At 52.6% G+C, this 19,388-nt stretch overlaps 1 protein-coding gene across 1 annotated transcript in view; it reads left to right on the top strand.

Annotated features, from left to right (window-relative positions):
* Positions 1-19,388, top strand: part of LAMA2 (laminin subunit alpha 2) — a 554,587-nt gene that overhangs the window by 411,242 nt on the left and 123,957 nt on the right. The window contains exons 36-40 of the mRNA XM_064170111.1: positions 3,435-3,597; positions 8,534-8,744; positions 10,779-10,895; positions 12,372-12,535; positions 16,276-16,414. Coding sequence (XP_064026181.1) covers positions 3,435-3,597; positions 8,534-8,744; positions 10,779-10,895; positions 12,372-12,535; positions 16,276-16,414 — 794 coding nt within the window. The remainder of the gene's footprint in view (positions 1-3,434; positions 3,598-8,533; positions 8,745-10,778; positions 10,896-12,371; positions 12,536-16,275; positions 16,415-19,388) is intronic.

Raw genomic sequence — 19,388 nt, forward strand, 5'->3', positions numbered from 1 at the left:
TGTGTTCTGCTCTGCCATACCTTTCATCTGTCTGGCAGAGCCATGGTTTACAGCTGAGAGTTCTGCTGTTAGGTAGCTCACAGCCTTGTGTTTTCCATCACTGAATCTCATTCTGCTCTGCTTGCTTTGGTTTTGAAGGTCACCCACTTCTTTCTGCAGGGCATTCAGGAATCACACCATCAGGGAATGAGTTAGGTTGGAAGGGACCTTCTAAATCATCTTGTTCCAAGACCTTTGCCATGGGCAGATCTGCTAGACCAGGTTGCTCAAGGCCCTGTCCTTGAGCCTCCACAGCTTATCTGAGCATGCTGCTCCACTGCATGACCATCCTCAAGGGCAAGCATTTCTTCCTAATAGCTCATCTAAATCAAGATTCTTCCATTTTAAAGCCTTTATCCTTTGTCCTTCCAACCCACACCTTACTAAAATGTCCCTTCCCAGCTCTTCTGTAGCCCCCTTCAAGGACTGTGTCTCCATGGAGCCTTCCCTTCTCCAGGCTGCACAACTCCAGCTGCCTCAGCCTGTCCTCACAGCAGAGGTGCTCTGGTCCTCTTTGTGGCCTCTGGATTAGGACTTTGTTCCCAAGGTGCTCTAAACCTATGCAGTGCACAGACAGAACAGTCCTGTGTCTGGGTTTTGGAAGGCAGATCTCAGTTTCCTCAATTCAAGATGTAACTTCAGTTCTTCAGAGGTAGCAATGGCAGCAGGTGCTGTGTGAGTCTGGGGGGATCAGTGGTGTGGCAGCCCTGTGTCTCTGGGCCTTCTAAAACTGAAGGTGGGGATGATCCCCATGGAGCAGTACAGGTGGAGGACTGAGCTGTTGGAGAGCACCTCAGGGGAGAGAGACCTGGGAGTGCTGATGGACAACAGGGTGGCCATGAGCCAGCAATGTGCCCTCATGGCTGAGAAGGCCAAGGGCATCTAGGGGTGGATTAGAAAGGATGCAGTTAGTAGGTCAAGAGAGCTTCTCCTCCTCCTCTACTCTGCCCTGGCAAGGCCACATCTGGAATATTGTGTCCAGTTCTGGGCCAGTCAGGTCAAGAAGGACCTCAGGGAACTGCTTGAGAGAGTCCAGCCCCCAAGAAAGAGTCCAGCTTGGGGCCCCCAAGCTGCTGCAGGCAGGGGAAGCTCTCCTGTGAGGCCAGGCTGAGGGAGCTGGGGCTGGCAGCTGGCAGCAGAGCAGCCTGAGGGCTGCCCTCAGTGCTGTGCTAAGGATGTGCAGGGCAGTGTCAGGAGGATGCAGCCAGGCTCTGCCCAGGGGTGGCCAAGGGGCAGCACAAGGGGCACTGGGGGCAAGCTGGGGCAGAGGAGGTGCCATGGGAACAGGAGGGGAACCTTTGTCAGTGTGAGGGTGCTGGAGCCTGGAACAGGCTGCCCAGAGAGGCTGTGGAGTCTCCTGCTCTGGAGGCTTTCCAGACCCACCTGGATGTGTTGCTGTGTGCCCTGCCCTGGGTGATGCTGCTAGCAGGGGGTTGGAGTGGATGATCTCTGGAGGTCTCTTCCAAGCCCTGACACTCTGTGGTTCTGTGGGGTTCTGTGATTGTTGCTTCTGGCAGTGGACACTCTACTCAGCTGTGGTGGCTGTAGCAGAAAAGTTGTAGTCAGTCCTTGAATATTCCTAACTTGATCAGTTAGGAACAATTATCCCAGCTCCCCTAGCCCACCACCTTGTATTCCAGCCTTCACAGAATTCTTTGCCATGTCTGGCTACCTGCTTCCAAGCACATGAGTGGCTTTAGACACCTGTGGGTGTCTTTCACTCCTCTTTCCTCTTCTGAAATTTCCCAGTCATTTATTTTTCCTAGCACTGGCAAGCCTGGATGCTGTGCAAGTCACATTTGGAAGCCTTTCCAAAGTGATTTTATTTTGAACCACTTCCAAAGAGATTTAAATCTCATTTTCCTTGCTTGTGCTGCCTGCTCCCTGCTCCTGTGAGCAACCAGCCAGGCTATCTTCTGCTCTTTTCAATGCTCAGTGCAAATTCATCCTTTCAGGGGAAGGAGGGGAGGAGCATCACATTTCTCACAGTGTCACAGTATCACAGTAGCACCAGGGTTGGAAGAGACCTCACAGATCATCAAGTCCAACCCTTTAGCACAGAGCTCAAGGCCAGACCATGGCACCAAGTGCCACGTCCAGTCCTGCCTTGAACAGCTCCAGGGACGGCGACTCCACCACCTCCCCGGGCAGCCCATTCCAGTGCCCAATGACTCTCTCAGGGAAGAACTTTCTCCTCACCTCCAGCCTAAATCTCCCCTGGCACAGCCTGAGGCCTGTGTCCTCTCGTTCTGGTGCTGGCCACCTGAGAGAAGAGAGCAACCTCCTCCTGGCCACAACCTCCCCTCAGGTAGTTGCAGACAGCAATAAGGTCTGCCCTGAGCCTCCTCTTCTCCAGGCTAACCAATCCCAGCTCCCTCAGCCTCTCCTCGTAGGGCTGTGCTCAAGGCCTCTCCCCAGCCTCGTTGCCCTTCTCTGGACACACTCAAGCATCTCAATGTCCCTCCTGAACTGGGGGGCCCAGAACTGAACACAGCACTCAAGGTGTGGTCTAAGCAGTGCAGAGTACAGGGGCAGAATGACCTCCCTGCTCCTGCTGGCCACACCATTCCTGATGCAGGCCAGGATGCCACTGGCTCTCTTGGCCACCTGGGCACACTGCTGGCTCATGTTCAGGCTGGGTATCAATCAGCACCCCCAGATGCCTCTCTGTCTGGCTGCTCTCCAGCCACTCTGACCCCAGCCTGTATCTCTGCATGGGGTTGCTGTGGCCAAAGTGCAGCACCCTGCACTTGGAGCTATTGAAGCCATCCCCTTGGGCTCTGCCCATCTGTGCCAGGCAGGTCAAGGTCCTGCTGCAGAGCCCTTCTGCCCTCCAACCCAGCCACATCTGCCCCCAGCTTGGTGTCATCTGCACACTTGCTGATGACTGACTCCATGCCCTCATCCAGATCATCTGTGAAGATGTTAAAGAGGATGGGGCCCAGCACTGATCCCTGAGGGACACCACTAGTGACAGCTGCCAGCTGGATGTGGCACCATTCACCACCACTCTCTGGGCTCAGCCCTCCAGCCAGTTCCTAACCCAGCACAGAGTGTTGCCATCCAAGCCATGGGCTGACAGCTCAGCCAGCAGTGTGCTGTGGGGGACAGTGTCAAAGGCCTTGCTGAAGTCCAGACAGAGCACATCCACAGGCCTCACTCAGTACAAAGACTTCTTCACTCTAATTACAGTGCTTAAAAGTGAACTCTAATGAAAGTTGTGCTGGAACCTGCAAGGTTTTCTCGTTGGGGTCTGCTTGAGCATCCTTTGCATTTCACAGCAGCAGTAACCACCACAAGTTGCTTTCCATTTGCTGATAGAGTTGCTGGGCTTAAAGTCTCTGTTCTTTTCCTTTACCAACTTCCTACATAAATGTTTTCTGTCCCCCCTGCAGCTGCAAAGGAAGAGGCAATAAAACTGAATGAGACACTCAGAACCCAAGATGAGAGCTTGGAGAAGAGTCTCCCTGAGCTGCAGAGCGAGGCCGAAAGGATGATCGCAGAGATGAGAAGCAGAGAGCTGAGCATGCAAGAGAGAGTAGCAGAAGAGGAGCTCAAGTGAGTAGAGAGACCTCAGGCTTCAGCCTTGCAGTGCTAATACCTGACTCTTGTCCATGTGATTGTGACCTTTGCCCTGCTTCAGCTGGCACTTGTGTAAATGTGAAGGAAATCAAAGTCTGACACTCACTAACAGGACAGGCTGCCCAGGCAGGTGGTGGAGGCACCAGCCCTGGAGGTGTTCCAAAACCAAGTAGATTGGGCACTTCAAGGCATGGTCTGGTGGTCGTGGAGGTGTTGGGGAGGAGGTTGGCCTTGGTGATCTTAGAGGTCCTTTCCAATGTTAGTGATTCTGTGACTCTACAATTTCATGCTACAGAATTCTGTTGGAGGCTCTCTAGAAGCCACTCTGCAAAGTGCTGAGGCCTCCTTAGAATCATAAAGCTGTTTTGGTGAGCAAAGCCCTTTCAGATCACCCAGTCCAGCCACTCCCTAACTCTGCTGAGTCTGCTGCTAACCCATGGCCCTCAGCACCACATCTCTGCCTCTTCTGAGCATCTCCAGGGGTGGGGATTCAACACCTCCCTGGGCAGCCTTTGGGTACCCTTTCTGCAAAGAAATTTCTGTCCCAGTAGATCCAGGGAGGTTCTTCTTCCCCTGTACTCAACACTGGTCAGGTCACACCTTGAGTGCTGTGTCCAGTTCTGGGCCCCTTGAGTCAAGAGAGATGTTGAGGTGCTGGAAGGTGTCCAGAGCAGGGCAGCAAGGCTGGGGAGGGGCCTGGAACACAGCCCTGTGAGGAGAGGCTGAGGGAGCTGGGGGTGTGCAGCCTGCAGCAGAGGAGGCTCAGGGCAGAGCTCATTGCTGCCTGCAGCTACCTGAAGGGAGGCTGTAGCCAGGTTGGGAGTGGCCTCTTCTCCCAGGCAACCAGCAGCAGAACAAGGGGACACAGCCTCAAGCTGTGCCAGGGCAGGTTCAGGCTGGATGTTGTTAGGAAGTTGTTGGCAGAGAGAGTGATTGGCATTGGAATGGGCTGCCCAGGGAGGTGGTGGAGTGGCTGTGCCTGGAGGTGTTGAAGCAAAGCTGGCTGGGGCACTTAGTGCCATGGTCTGGTTGGTTGGCCAGGGCTGGGTGCCAGGTTGGACTGGCTGAGCTTGGAGCTCTCTTCCAACCTGGTTGATTCTGTGATTCTATTATTCTCATCACAGAATCACAGAAGCATTCAGGTTGGCAAAGCCCCTCAGGATCACCAGGTGCAAGCAATAGCTCTACTCTACAAGGCTCACCCTACACCATACTGCAAACACCACATCCAAACTGCCTTTAGACACCTCCAGGGTTGGTGACTCCACCACCTCCCTGGGCAGCTCATTCCAGTGCCTGACCACTCTTGCTGGGAAAAAAATGTTTCCCAATGTCCAATCTGAACCTGCCCAGTGGCATCTCGAGGCCATTCCCTCTTGTTCTATCCCCTGTGAGAAGAGGCCAGCACCAGTGTCCTTTCAGGTAGCTGTAGACAGCAGTGAGGTCTGCCCTCAGCCTCCTCTTTTTAAACCAACCATCCCCAGCTCCTTCAGTTGCTCTTCATAAGATTTATTCTCCAGGCCCTCCACAGCTTCCTTGCCCTCCTCTGCACTCCTCTGGTATAACTTGAGGCCACCTCCTCTTGTCCTATCACTCAATAGTAAGAAGAGACTAACATCCACCTGGATCCAGGTTCCTTTCAAGAAGTTGTAGACATCAAGGAGGTCTCTCCTTAGCCTCCTCCAGATTGAAAATCCCCAGGTTCCTCAGGCACTGCTCACCAAACCTGTTGTCCAGATCCTTCAGCAGCTTCACTGCCCTGCACCTCACCTGAGCATGCCTGATCCAGAAAAACACTTGGCTTGAAGTTAGACTTCTGGCAGGCTGGTGCTTGAACATGTCCTGAGAAGGGTAACTAAGCTGGGGAGGGGCCTGGAGCACAGCCCTGTGAGGAGAGGCTGAGGGAGCTGGGGGGGTGCAGCCTGCAGCAGAGGAGGCTCAGGGCAGAGCTCATTGCTGCCTGCAGCTGCCTGCAGGGAGGCTGTAGCCAGGTGGGGTTGGGCTCTGCTGCCAGGCACCCAGGGACAGAACAAGAGGACACAGCCTCAAGCTGTGCCAGGGCAGGTCTAGGCTGGATGTTAGGAGGAAGCTGTTGTCAGAGAGAGTGATTGGCACTGGAATGGGCTGCCCAGGGAGGTGGAGGTGTTTGAGAGGAGTCTGGCTGGGGCACTTAGTGCCAGGATTTAGTTGATTGGCAGGTGTTAGGTGATAGGTTAGACTTGATGATCTCAAAGGTCTTTTCCAACCTGGTTCATGCTGTGGCTCTGTATCAGTCACACCAGGCATGTTTCTAGAGCTAGGCTTTGCTTAGCAGCTCAGCAGAGCAAGCACCTTGCAGGTGATGCAGCTGAGCAGCTACTGCAGTTGTGATGGCTGAGGGAACTGTCTAGGGTAGAGGTGTCCAGGCCTGAAGATGTCACTTCTCAGGTGTGTGCATATTGTAAGGGGAGTAACTAAGCTAGGCCTGGTGAGCAGTAGAGCACCAGGCTGCCTCTGCCTGCCCTAGCCATTTTCTGGAATCCTCCCTGTACAGTACTGCTGCCCACAGTTGTGGTGCTTCCACCTTCTGTGCTCTCAACAAAGGCTCTCTTGCAGAGTTGTTTTTCAGCACCCTTTTGTTCCTTGCTCCTCTGATTCTATTGAGCCTCTTCTCTCCCTTCTCCACCCACGCACAGAAATGAACCAGGAGAAGAATAGGGATGAGAAAGATCTACCCAAAGCTTTGAAAGTGCTGCCTGCAGTTTTAGGGCAGGCTGGAGGAAAGCCTTTCACACAGAAGGTTTCTAGTGCTCAGGTGCTGCAGCCAGCATGAAGCTGTCAGGCCAGCATCAAATCATCTTCTACTCTAACCCAATAGCTAGGAGCTGGAAATGCAGCAGGATTGCTTTGATGGAAAGAGCTTCTCCCTCTCTTCCTATCCCTCCTGAGCGTGTCCAGAGAAGGGCAACGAGGCTGGGGAGAGGCCTTGAGCACAGCCCTACGAGGAGAGGCTGAGGGAGCTGGGATTGGTTAGCCTGGAGAAGAGGAGGCTCAGGGCAGACCTTATTGCTGTCTGCAACTACCTGAGGGGAGGTTGAGGCCAGGAGGAGGTTGCTCTCTTCTCTCAGGTGGCCAGCACCAGAAGGAGAGGACACAGCCTCAGGCTGTGCCAGGGGAGATTTAGGCTGGAGGTGAGGAGAAAGTTCTTCCCTGAGAGAGTCATTGGACACTGGAATGGGCTGCCCGGGGAGGTGGTGGAGTCGCCGTCCCTGGAGCTGTTCAAGGCAGGACTGGACGTGGCACTTGGTGCCATGGTCTGGCCTTGAGCTCTGTGCTAAAGGGTTGGACTTGATGATCTGTGAGGTCTCTTCCAGCCCTGATGATACTGGGAAACTGGGATACTGTGAAATGTGCCAAGTGAGTATTTTTGTCCCTGACAAATGAATAGTTTCTGTGCTCAGGAATGCATGAGCACAGTCCCTGATTTCAGCCAGAGCTGTGTGGTTTGTCTTAAGGCTACCACTGCCTCTTTACAGATCCAAGACGTTTTGATGGTGGACTCAACAGAAGGGAAATGAATCACTCTGGATCACAGGGCAGGGAGGAAAGGTCTCCAGACAATGTTTCCTGAAACTCTTTCATAAAGCACTGCATCTTTAAGGAAAATGTCCTGAAAGTGCTTCAGTGAGATAGTGGCTGGGACATGTTCTGTGAGGGGAAAGAGTGGAGGGAATTAAAACACCGAGTGGGCACATGCCTGGGATCATCCAGAATGGGCTGGGTTGGAAGGAACCTTAAAGATCACCCAGTCCCAAGCCCCTGCCATGGGCAGGGACACCTCCCACCAGCACAGCTTGCTCAAGGCCTCATTCAGTCTGGCCCTGAACACCTCCAGGCAGGGGCATCCACAGCCTCCCTGGGCAACCTGTGCCAGTGTCTCACCACCCTCACTGAAAAGAATTTCTTCCTCATCTCCACTCTCACTTTCCCCTCTGCCAGCTCCAGGCCATTGTCCCTCATCCTGTCACTCCCAGCCCATGTCAAAAGTCTCACTCCAGCTCTCCTGGAGCTCCTTCAGGTACTGGAAGGCTGCTCTGAGGTCTCCTTGGAGCCTTCTCTTCTCTAGGCTGAAGAAACCCAAGTCCATCAGGCTGCCCCACAGGGGAGGTTCTCCAGACTTCTGATTATCCTTGTGGTCTCCTTCAAGAGCTCCATTTCCTCCTGGTGTTGGGACCTCCAGACCTGGATGGAGTCCTCCTGGTGGGGTCTTAGCAGAGCAGGGGGTCAGAATCCTCTCTCTTGCCTTCCGGTCACTGTGCTCACACCTGTTCTTGCAGGCTTGTTGAGAAGTAGTTCCTTTTCAGTAGCTCTACAAGTCTGCTGATCACTGTGAGGTAGTCCACTGTGTGTACTCCTTGGTGAGATAGAGGATCACAGGAGCTTAGGGGGTGGAAGGGACCTCCATGGATCATCGAGTCCAATGCCTCTGCCAGCACAGGAGCATAGAATCCAGCTCAGGTCATAGAATCATAGAATCAAGCAGGTTGGAAGAGAGCTCCAAGCTCAGCCAGCCCAACCTAGCACCCAGCCCTGGCCAGTCAACCAGACCATGGCACTAAGTGCCCCAGCCAGGCTTGGCTTCAACACCTCCAGCCACAGCCACTCCACCACCTTCCTGGGCAGCCCATTCCAATGCCAATCACTCTCTCTGTGAAGAACTCCCTCCTAACATCCAGCCTGTACTTCCCTCAGCACAACTTGAGGCTGTGTCCCCTTGTTCTATTGGTGGTTGCCTGGGAGAAGAGACCAACCTGATTAGTTCTGATTCTGACATGCAATTTAGAAGTCTCACTTATTTGCATACCATTAAGACTCTTCAGTTTATTCAGTGCAGGGAGCATGACCTCAGTGCCTTCCTGGTGATGTGTTGCAGGAATGCAGAAGGTCTCTTGAGCAAGGTGAAGAAATTGTTTGGTGAGCCCAGTGGGAAGAACGAGGAGCTGGCCAAGGAGGTGCGGGGCAAGCTGGCAGACTACCACAGCAAGGTGGATGAGGCTCAGCACCTGCTGAGAGAAGCCTCCAGCACAATCAGGAAGGCTGAGCGTCTGTCTGCCATCAACCAAAGGAACATGACCCTGGTAGAGGTGAGTGCTGCCAAGTTGCACCCCTGCTTACTTAGGATCAGTCAGGGCTGGAAGGGACCACAAGCATCATCTAGTCCCAACCCCCCTGCCCTGGGCAGGGACACCTCACACTAGATCAGGCTGTCCAGAGCCTCATCCAGCCTGGCCATAAACACCTTCCTGGGCAACCTGTGCCAGAGTCTCATCACCCTCATGCTGAGCAACTTCTTCCCAACATCCAGGCTGAATCTCCCCATTTCCAGCTTTGTTCCATTCCCCCCAGTCCTATCACTGCCTGACAGCCTGAAAAGTCCCTCCCCAGCTTTCCTGTAGCTCCTTTCAGATACTGCAAGGCCACAATAAGGTCACCTGGAGCCTTCTCCTCTCCAGACCTCCCTGGGCAACCCATACCAGGCTCTCATTACCCTCATGCTTCCTAACACCCAGGCTGAATCTCCCCATTTCCAGCTTTGTTCCATTCCCCCCAGTCCTATCACTACCTGACAGCCTAAAAAGTCTCTCCCCAGCTTTCCTGTAAACCCCTTCAGATACTGAAAGGCCACAACAAGGTCTGGGAACTTTCTCCTCTCCAGACTGATCAGCCCCAGCTCCCTCATTCTCTCCTCACAGCAGAGGTGCTCCAAGCCTCCAATCATCCCCTTGGGGGCTGATCAAAGTGTGAAACTTGGCAGGATTAAATCTCTAGCTGAAATTGTGAGCAAGACAAAATGAAAAGAAGCAAAAAGACAGTTCAGATGTATCTGATGTAATGAAAAGGGAATGCTGAGGAAATGCTTTGGCTCTTAGAAGCAGAATCCCTCCACAGCTTCATCTGCTTTTAGACACTGAGTGGAGGGTGCCCTGGAGTTACTATTCTGGGAGAAATGGAACTCATCCCAGAATAAGCAGTCATGTAAAATTCAAATCCTGTGCTCCAGGTTTAAAGAGCTCAGTTAAAATGTTTGCTTTCATATATTTGCTCCCAGAAATCTTACACTTCCATCTCCTTCTCCAACCCCTGGGAAGAAGACTGAAGGAGGTTATGTGGATATTCCAGAGTAATAAATCAAACTCTGTCCTCTGTAGTGAGTAGCTGCTATGAATGACCTCACTCACAGCAGAGGGCTCTACTTATGATTTAATTTAAGTGGCAGAGACTTAAAGAGCAGATTATACTGTACATTAACAAGCATTTAACCAAGACATAAAGGGCAGAGTCAACCTAATGAAGATAAATGTTCCAGCTCTGTATCTTGATGAGCTTTTGCCTGGTGTACAGCGATGAGGTTGGAGTTGTGGGACCTCAGATCTCAGCAGAGATTTGTGGGCTTGATTGAATGAAGGCAATGGAATTGCTGTGCAGAAGTCAGGTGGTCTCTGCTCTGGGCATTTGTAACATAGAATCATAGAATCAAGCAGGTTGGAAGAGAGCTCCAAGCTCAGCCAGTCCAACCTAGCACCCAGCCCTGGCCAACCAACCAGACCATGGCACTAAGTGCCCCAGCCAGGCTTGGCTTCAACACCTCCAGCCACAGCCACGCCACCACCTCCCTGGGCAGCCCATTCCAATGCCAATCACTCTTTCTGACAACAACTTCCTCCTAACATCCAGCCTCAACCTGCCCTGGCACAACTTGAGGCTGTGTCCCCTTGTTCTGTTGCAGGCTGCCTGGCAGCAGAGCCCAACCCCACCTGGCTACAGCCTCCCTGCCAGCAGCTGCAGACAGCAATGAGGTCCTCCCCTGAGCCTCCTCTGCTGCAGGCTGCACCCCCCCAGCTCCCTCAGCCTCTCCTCACAGGGCTGTGCTCCAGGCCCCTCTCCAGCTTTATCACCCTGCAGATTATTGTAGCTGCAGAGCAGTGCACAGGAGGACAAAGGCCTCACATTGTATGTGCTTGATTGTTGTCACTGGCTCTGAGAGCTCAGACAACTCCAGCAGAGGCTGTGTGGCACAGTAGCAAGATGCAGTCTCATGTTGGGCTGCTAGCATCTGCTCTGGCATCCTCATTCTGCTTAACAGCTCCTTTTCCCCTTTGTGTTCACACAACCCACAGGAAAAGAAGCAAGCTGTAGAAGATGGCAGACAAGATGTTGAAAAGACCCTGCAGGAAGGGAATGATGTCCTTAATGAAGCCAACAGACTTGCCAATGAAATCAGCCTAGCTGTAAAGGTGAGTGGTTTAGCATCCTTGTCTGAGAATTAGTACAATGAAGAGTCAGTAGGGAGCAAAAGAGAGAATTAAAATAAGACTTCATTGCTCTCTCTTTTTTTTCCCCTCTAATTCATCAATCTTGGAATATCTGAATTGGAAGAAAGAAGTTTTCAGCTGCTGCATGGCAGAGACCCCAATCTGCTAGATAAAAATGAGCTTTGAGGTTCAAGTGATTCATTGGATAACACAAAGAGCTAGCTCATAATTTTTCATGGACTCTGCCTCCTCTTACTAGTAAAATATTCTGCTTGCAGTACTGACTTCATCTTCAGAATTGCAGATGCAGCAGAGCCATTCACCATCTCACTGCCACTCTGATCTAGATGTGGATTTATCTGCACACAAACTGTGTCTGCACATCAGAAGGATCCTTCAGAGATCATTTCTTGCCCCTGGCAACAATTTGGAAGCCTGGATAGATCAGGGAGAGCAGAGGATGGCACTTGCAGCTTGCATAATGGTTTTGAAAGTTCTGTCTTCCAAGTTTTATCAGCAGAGTTTTGAGATCAGCTGCAAAGGAATGCAAATCTTGCAATGGCTTTGCTTCTGGAAATGTTTCCATCTTACCTTCAAAATTGTTGTAAGGAAGGGGAAAATTGGAAAGGAACACATTGCAATGGGTTGTTGGAACAAAAAGCAGCTCTTACTAAGTCTGTAGAGTCATGGAGTCATAGAATGGGTTGGGTTGAAAGGGGTCTTAAAGATCATCGAGTTCCAAGCCCCCTGCTATGGGCAGGGACACCTCCAACCAAGCTCAGGTTGCTCAAGGCCTCATCCAACCTGGCCTTGGACACCTCCAGGGAGGGGATATCCACAGCCTCCCTGGGCAACTGTGCCAGTGTCTCACCACCCTGATCTCCAGTCTCAATCTCCTCTCTCCCTGCTCAAAGCCATTGCCCCCCCTCCTGTCACTGCAAGCCCTTGTAAAAGTCTCTCTCCAAGGTACTTTAATAAGCAAATGTACATTGGAGTCACTCAGAGTCACAGCACCATGCAGGCTGGCACAGCCCCTCAGGAGCACCAAGTCCAGCCTTTAAGCCTGCTCTGCAGGACTCACCTTAAACCACAGCCCCAAGCACCACATGCAAACAACCCTTAAACACACCCAGGGTGGGTGACTCCAGCACCTCCCTGGGCAGCTCATCCCAGTCTCTGACCACTCTCCCCATGAAAAACTTTTTCCTAATGTCCAATCTAAACCTCCCCAGCCTCAGCTTGAGGCCATTCCCCCTTCTTCTGTCTCCAGCTACCTGTGAGAAGAGCCCAGCAGCAGCCTCTCCACAATGTCCCTTTAGGCAGTTGTAGACAGTATTGAGATCCCCTCTCAGCCTCCTCTGTTTCAAACTAAAAAGGGCCCTGGACCTTCTGCCACTGGTTAGTTACAACAATTCAATAGAATGAGAAGCTTAACGACCTTCCCTTTGTGGTTTTCAGTACGTGGAAGATGTTGCAGATAAGATGCAGCCCATGTCTGATCAGCTGAAGGACAAAATCGATGACTTGACCCAAGAAATCCGCGGCAGGATGCTTGCAGAGAAGGTGCTGCAGGCTGAGAACCATGCTGCCCAGCTGAACAGCTCCTCTGGCATCCTGGATGGGTAAGGCAGCCAGGCTCTGGCGAGGGGGCAGGCAGCAGGCAGCTCTGGAAAACTGCTTGGCAGAAAGGCCATTGCTCTTAGCCCTCCACATCTGTCACTGGGAGCATAGCAGTAGGCACCACCTGGTTCATTTGGGTGTGTGTCTCTTGCAAACCCTTCTGTATGTCTTGTGGCACAGAATCACAGTCACAGAATGTCAGGGGCTGGAAGGGACCTCCAGAGCTCAGCCAGGCCAAGCCCTGCCAGAGCAGCAGCACCCAGAGCAGGTCACACAGAACACATCCAGGCAGCTCTGGAATGTCTCCAGAGAGGGAGACTCCACAACCCCCCTGGGCAGCCTGTGCCAGGCTCTGGCACCCTCACAGGGACAAAATTCCTCCTCATGTTTCCATGGAACTGCCTCTGCCTCATTTTCCACCATGGCCCTTGTGCTGTCCCTGGCATCACCCAGCAGAGCTGGCTCCAGCCTCTGGCACTCACCTGCACATCTGCAAAAACATTGCTGAGGTCACCTCTCGGTCTCCTCTCCCAGCTCCCAGCCCCAGCTCCCTCAGGCTCTCCTCCTAACAGAGATATTCCATTCCTTCATCATCTTTGTGGCTCTGTGCTGGACTCTCTCAAGCAGTTCTCTGAGGCCCTTCTTGAACTGGGGTGCCCACAGCTGGACACAGTGCTCCAGATGTGGCCTCAGCAGGGCAGAGCAGAGGGCAGGAGAACCTCTCTTGACCTACTCCCCACAACCCTTCTAACTCACCCCAGGATGGCATTGCCCCTCCTGGCCACCAGAGCACATTGCTGGCTCATGGTCCCCCTCCCATCCACCAGCACCCCCAGGTCCTTTTCCCCTTCACTGCCTTCCAGCAGCTCAGTCCCCAACCCATCCTGCCCCCTGGGGCTGTTCTTTCCCAGGTGCCAGACTCTGCCCTTGCCCTTGTTGCATTCCATTCCATCTCTCCCTGCCCACCCCTCCAGCCTGGCTAAACCTGGCTGAATGCCAGCACAGCCTGAGGGCTCTCAGCCTCTCCACCCAGCTCTGTGCCAGCAGCAAACTTGCTGACAGTGCCTCTGTGCCCTCAGCCAGGGCAGTGATGAATGCATTGAACAGAACTGGTCCCAGTACTGACCCCTGTGGGACTCCATCCTATTGACAGCCTCCAGTCTGCAAGCAGTGCCCTCAGATGCCCTCAGGGCACAGCTTCACTTACTGGCAAGAGCCCATTTAGAGCTTAGGCTCCCACTGCTGGTAAGGAGAATAAAAAATGCTTCCCTATTAATGGCAAAAGAAAGGGCAAGGACAACCTCCACTCCTTACTAGATGCAGAGGGGAATGTAGTATAATGTAAATGAGATTTCAAAACTAATGACAATTAAAATTAAATAATAAAACAAAGAAAAGTAAAAACTAAGGTTGCTAATGTGGCCAGGTAAAGACATCAGTTCAAAGGACAAAGAAATCTCCAGGTGCTGTGAAGTCTTGCAGCAGGATAAAGGCATTTGCTGCGTGCACTGACATCAACCAGCCATATTTCACAGGGAGTTTTTATCCTCTCTATCTGTCTTAGGAATTCCAAAGTGTATCTGTCTTCACAACAGGACACCTTGAATGCCTTTCACTTACTCCTAAATGTGCTGGGAAACAGCATTTCATCTGCCAGGAGGAGCTGAAGGAGAGCCCTTTCTCCCCAATCACCCTCCAAGGCTTCCAGCAGTCTGTTTGTTGCTGCTGAGAATTAGGACGTGGAAGAGTTCATGAATTTAACCTACACAGAACTGTTATTTTTTCCTCTCTACAAGGGTATATTAGGATTGGTTTCTCCCCTATGGCTAATCACCTGCTCAGGAGGTGTTTGGCAAAATGAGTTCAGCTCCTTCCTAAGCAGAAAGGATCTGAACCATATTTCTCAGCAGCTATTCTGGGCTGCACATATCTCTAGCAGAGCATCACTGCAGCTGTACAGCTGTAGCCTGTAGCTGAGGAGAGCTGCTTTTGCAGGAGTGATGCAGAGGAATCTCTCTCCCTCTGTTAACTGCACGTGGAGCCCAGGGATTGCACCTTCCATCTCCTTTGTCTTCCCTATTACATTTTGCAGCAATCATTACACAGTCACTGAGGCAAGGCCTGGAGCCCAGCTGGCTCAGTTCCCCAGGGAAGAGATTAATTACCAGGTTAGAGAAGGAATTTCTCTTCCTTCCACACACACTTTCTCAGCAATGAAGTATTTCAGATGAGCTGGAGCAGCTCCAGCAGGAATAGTCCCTGCCTCCCTCCTAGTGCCACACAACTTGATAGCTAAAGCACTTACCAGAGAGACAAAAAATCCAAGTTCCAGTCCATTCTTGTCTGGTGCAGCTGGGGATTTGTGGCTCCTTTATTCCAGAGAGCATCGCAGGCATCAGGCTGTGCACTGAGGGAGGTGTCTGGAACTTCATTCCCTGAGTGCAGTAATGCTGTGGAGAGAATATTTGACTGTGCCATACACAGAATCACAGCTCCACAGATTTGTTTGGCTTGGAAAAGGCTTCTAAGATCAAGTCCAACCATCAGCCCAAGATCATCCAGTCCAACCATCAGCCCAACCCCACCGTGGCCACTAAACCATGTCCCACAGTGCCATGGCCACAGGCTTCTTGAACACCTCCAGGGATGGGGACTCCACCACCTCCCTGGGCAGCCTGTGCCAATTCCTGAGCAAACAAAGTTTTCCTCATCTCCAACCTAACCCTCCCCTGGCACAACTTCAGGCCCTTTCCTCTTCTTCAGTCACCTGAGACTAGGGAGAAGAGCCCAACCCTCACCTGTCTGCAGCCTCCTTTCAGGGAGCTGTAGAGAGCAATGAGGTCTCCTCTCAGCAGGTTCCAGTTCAGTGTGGGCAGCAGGACAAGGGAGGTTCTTCTGCCCCAGTGCTCAGCACTGCTCAGGCCACACCTTGAGTGCTGTGTCCAGTTCTGGGCCCCTCAATTCAAGAGAGATGTTGAGGTGCTGGAAGGTGTCCAGAGAAGGGCAACAAAGCTGGGGAGGGGCCTGGAACACAAACCCTATGAGGAGAGGCTGAGGGAGCTGGGGGTGTGCAGCCTGCAGCAGAGGAGGCTCAGGGCAGAGCTCATTGCTGCCTGCAGCTGCCTGCAGGGACATTGTAGCCAGGTGGGGGGTGGCCTCTTCTGCCAGGCAACCAGCAACAGAAGAAGGGGACACAGCCTCAAGTTGTGCCAGGGGAGGTCTGGGCTGGATGTTATGAGGAAGTTGTTGTCAGAGAGAGTGATTGGCATTGGAATGGGCTGCCCAGGGAGGTGGTGGAGTCACCATCCCTGGAGGCGTTCAAGAAAAGCCTGGCTGGGGCACTTAGTGCCATGGTCTGGTTGACTGGCTAGGGCTGGGTGCTAGGTTGGACTGGATGAGCTTGGAGCTCTCTTCCAACTCCAACCTGCTTGATTCTGTGATTCTGTGATTCCTCTAAGGAGCATAACAAGGCATGTCTGTATGCAGATGTGGGGGTTGTCCCTCACTAATGATGCTAATGTGTAGGCCTGTGCTCTGCTGGCTGAGTGTCTAGATTTGGCCTGTGACAGCAATAAAAAAGGGCTCCTGCACCATTCACATTGAATCACCTGGAGACCCTTGCAGCTGGCCCAACACCATCCTGGTCTCTGGGCTTGCTTACCGCAGCGCGCAGCAAGCAGAGATCGCAGGCAGTGCAGCCTGCAACAGCCTAATGGAGTGTTCCCTGTTCCCATCCCAACAGAATCCTTGCTGAAGCCAGAAACCTCTCCTTCAATGCCACACGTGCCTTCAATGCTTACACCAACATCAAGGAGCACACAGATGAAGCTGAGAAGGTTGCCAGGGAAGCCAAGGCTCTGGCAAATGAAGCTATGCAAGCGGTAAGAAGTGCCTAGGGAAGCAGCTGAGGTTTTCTGGGGCACTGTGCTGCTGCTACTGCTGCTGCTGCAGAGGGGAGAGTAGTTCATGTGAGGTGATGCCTTCCCAAATTAATACTGTGTATTCATGTTGCTATTCAGAACTCTGCCACCCCTCAACCACTCATTTTAATAATATTTGGGTTCTTACACTGCCATGGAGACATTCTGTGGATGGTATCTGCAGCTAATGCAACCAGCAAAACACAGAGACATTCATTGAGCTGGAAGAGACTGCTCCTGTGCTCAAATGCTGCTTGCCCAGCAGCTGGGCCCAAGCTCTTTCTGCTCTATGGCAGAAATCACAGAGAGGCACTGAGCAGTCACTCACAGATTGTTATTGCCCTCCTGGGGGCTGGCCACAGCCCAGACAGTGCCCAGATGCTGTCAGGGGACTCTGCCTTGTTGGACGTTGAGGCTTGGATCTTCTTCTGGGGACAGGACACAGCCAATCTCTGCCCTTGTCTCCTGGCTGCTTCTGCACCACCTGTGTGTGAGTCCAGGGACTCCAGGCAGGACATCAGGTGCAGGGGCAGATGTGTGCAGTCTCAGCACGGTGTCAGCTGGCCACACAGGCTGATGGTGTGCAGGCATCCAGGGTCTGCTCCTGGTAACTGCAGCAGTGGAGTTCACCAGGCAGGCAGTGAGGCAGTGTGCAATGGCAGCAGGGCTGGGCACAGCAGAGAGAGCAGGCACAGAGCAGGGGAGCAAAGCAGGGGAGCAAATGCAGGGGAGCAAAGCAGGGAAGCAGAAGCAGGGGAGCAAAGCAGGGGAGCAGAAGCAGGGAAGCAGAAGCAGGGAAGCAAAGCAGGGGAGCAAAGCAGGGAAGCAAAGCAGGGAAGCAGAAGCAGGGAAGCAAAGCAGGGAAGGGAAGCAAAGCAGGGAAGCAAAGCAGGGAAGCAGAAGCAGGGAAGCAGAAGCAGGGAAGCAAAGCAGGGAAGCAAAGCAGGGAAGCAAAAGCAGGGGAGCAAAGCAGGGTAGCAGAAGCAGGGAAGCAGAAGCAGGGAAGCAAAGCAGGGAAGCAGAAGCAGGGAAGCAGAAGCAGAAGCAGGGAAGCAGAAGCAGAAGCAGGGAAGCAGAAGCAGAAGCAGGGAAGCAGAAGCAGGGAAGCAAAGCAGGGAAGCAAAAGCAGGGGAGCAAAGCAGGGGAGCAAAGCAGGGGAGCAAAGCAGGGAAGCAAAGCAGGGAAGCAGAAGCAGGGAAGCAGAAGCAGGGGAGCAAAGCAGGGAAGCAGAAGCAGGGAAGCAGAAGCAGAAGCAGGGAAGCAAAAGCAAAAGCAGAAGCAGTGAAGCAGAAGCAGAAGCAGTGAAGCAGAAGCAGAAGCAGGGAAGCAGAAGCAGAAGCAGTGAAGCAGAAGCAGAAGCAGTGAAGCAGAAGCAGTGAAGCAGAAGCAGAAGCAGGGAAGCAGAAGCAGGGAAGCAGAAGCAGTGAAGCAGAAGCAGAAGCAGTGAAGCAGAAGCAGGGAAGCAGAAGCAGGGGAACAAAGCAGGGAAGCAGAAGCAGGGCAGCAGAAGCAGGGCAGCAGAAGCAGGTTGTTCACCTGCACATCTCCTTTTATCAATGTGGGCTGAAGTTTATTGCCCTTTGGACACAGAAGAGCCAACCAGGATGGCAGTTAGCCAAAGCTGACCATGTTAGGTAAGGGCACAGGCTCTCTTCTCCCTCATTTGGGAACAGCACAGGCCTTGCTCTAGGCAGGCACAAGCTCAGTGTGTGCCTCACACCACAGGGCCCTGGGCAGGCCAGGCTCAGTGGCTACAGGTCCTTGTGTGTCCATATCCCACGCTTGCCTCCCTGGTGGAGCAGAGGAGCCTGCCTAGGCAAGGCAGGACATGTATGAGCCTACTTTGGGCCTATGGGTCCTCCACAACAGCTACCCTGCCTCAGATTCATGTTTTGCCCATCTTATGACTTCAGTTAGACCCTTTAGAGACCCTTTAGAGAGCCTTGCCACCATAGATTCTTGTGTTGAGATCAGAAGGCTGTGCCTCAGACCGAGCCACAGGTACCTTCAGACTGCATCCTTATTTCTCCTTCCTATTCCTTCTTTTTCTTTCACTTTTCCTTTGTTATTTTGACTCCTTTGGTTTTCCACCTTCCAATCCCTGCCTATGGCTCAGCTTTGAGCTAGCAGTGCAGGTCACCCAACACTCAATGCAGCTGGTTTATATTTAACACTTGCTTTACATGCATCTAAAAGATCCATACCTTAACTAACTCATCATAGAGTCATCACAGAATGGTTTGGCTTGGAATGGACCTTAAAGATCATCCAGTTCAAACCACCCCTGCCATGGGCAGGGACACCTCCACACCTCCAGGTTGCTCAAAGCCTCATCCAGCCTGGTCTTAAACATTTTCAGGGATGAGGCATCCACAGCTTCCCTGGGAAACCTGTTGCAGTGTCTCACCATGCTCACTCTAAGGAATTTCTTCCTAATGTCCAAAGTAAATCTGCCCTGCTTTAGTTCTAAACCATTGCCCCTTGTCCTGTCTCCACAGGCCCTTATGAGCAGTCCTGCCTGGGCTCTCCTGGACACCCTCAGGTACTGAAAGGCTGATCATAGAATCATAGAATCAGGCAGGGTTGGAAGGGACCACAAGGATCATCCAGTTCCAGTGCTGCTGCCAGGGACAGGGCAGGGACACCCTACCCTAGATCAGGCTGCTCACAGCCTCAGCCAGCCTGGCCTCAAACACCTCCAGCCATGGGGCCTCAACCACCTCCCTGGGCAACCCATTCCAGCCTCTCACCACTCCTATGATGAAGAACTTCCTCCTCACCTCCAGTCTGAATCTCCTCACCTCCAGCTTTGCTCCATTCCCCCTAGTCCTGTCCTGATAGCCTAAAAAGTTCCTTTCCAGCTGTTTTGCAGCCACCCTTCAGGTACTGGAAGCCACCAGAAGGTCACCTTGGAGCCTTCTCTTCTCCAGGTTGC

This window comes from Pogoniulus pusillus, chromosome 33 (genome assembly GCF_015220805.1).
Source record: "Pogoniulus pusillus isolate bPogPus1 chromosome 33, bPogPus1.pri, whole genome shotgun sequence".
Lineage (NCBI taxonomy): Eukaryota > Metazoa > Chordata > Aves > Piciformes > Lybiidae > Pogoniulus > Pogoniulus pusillus.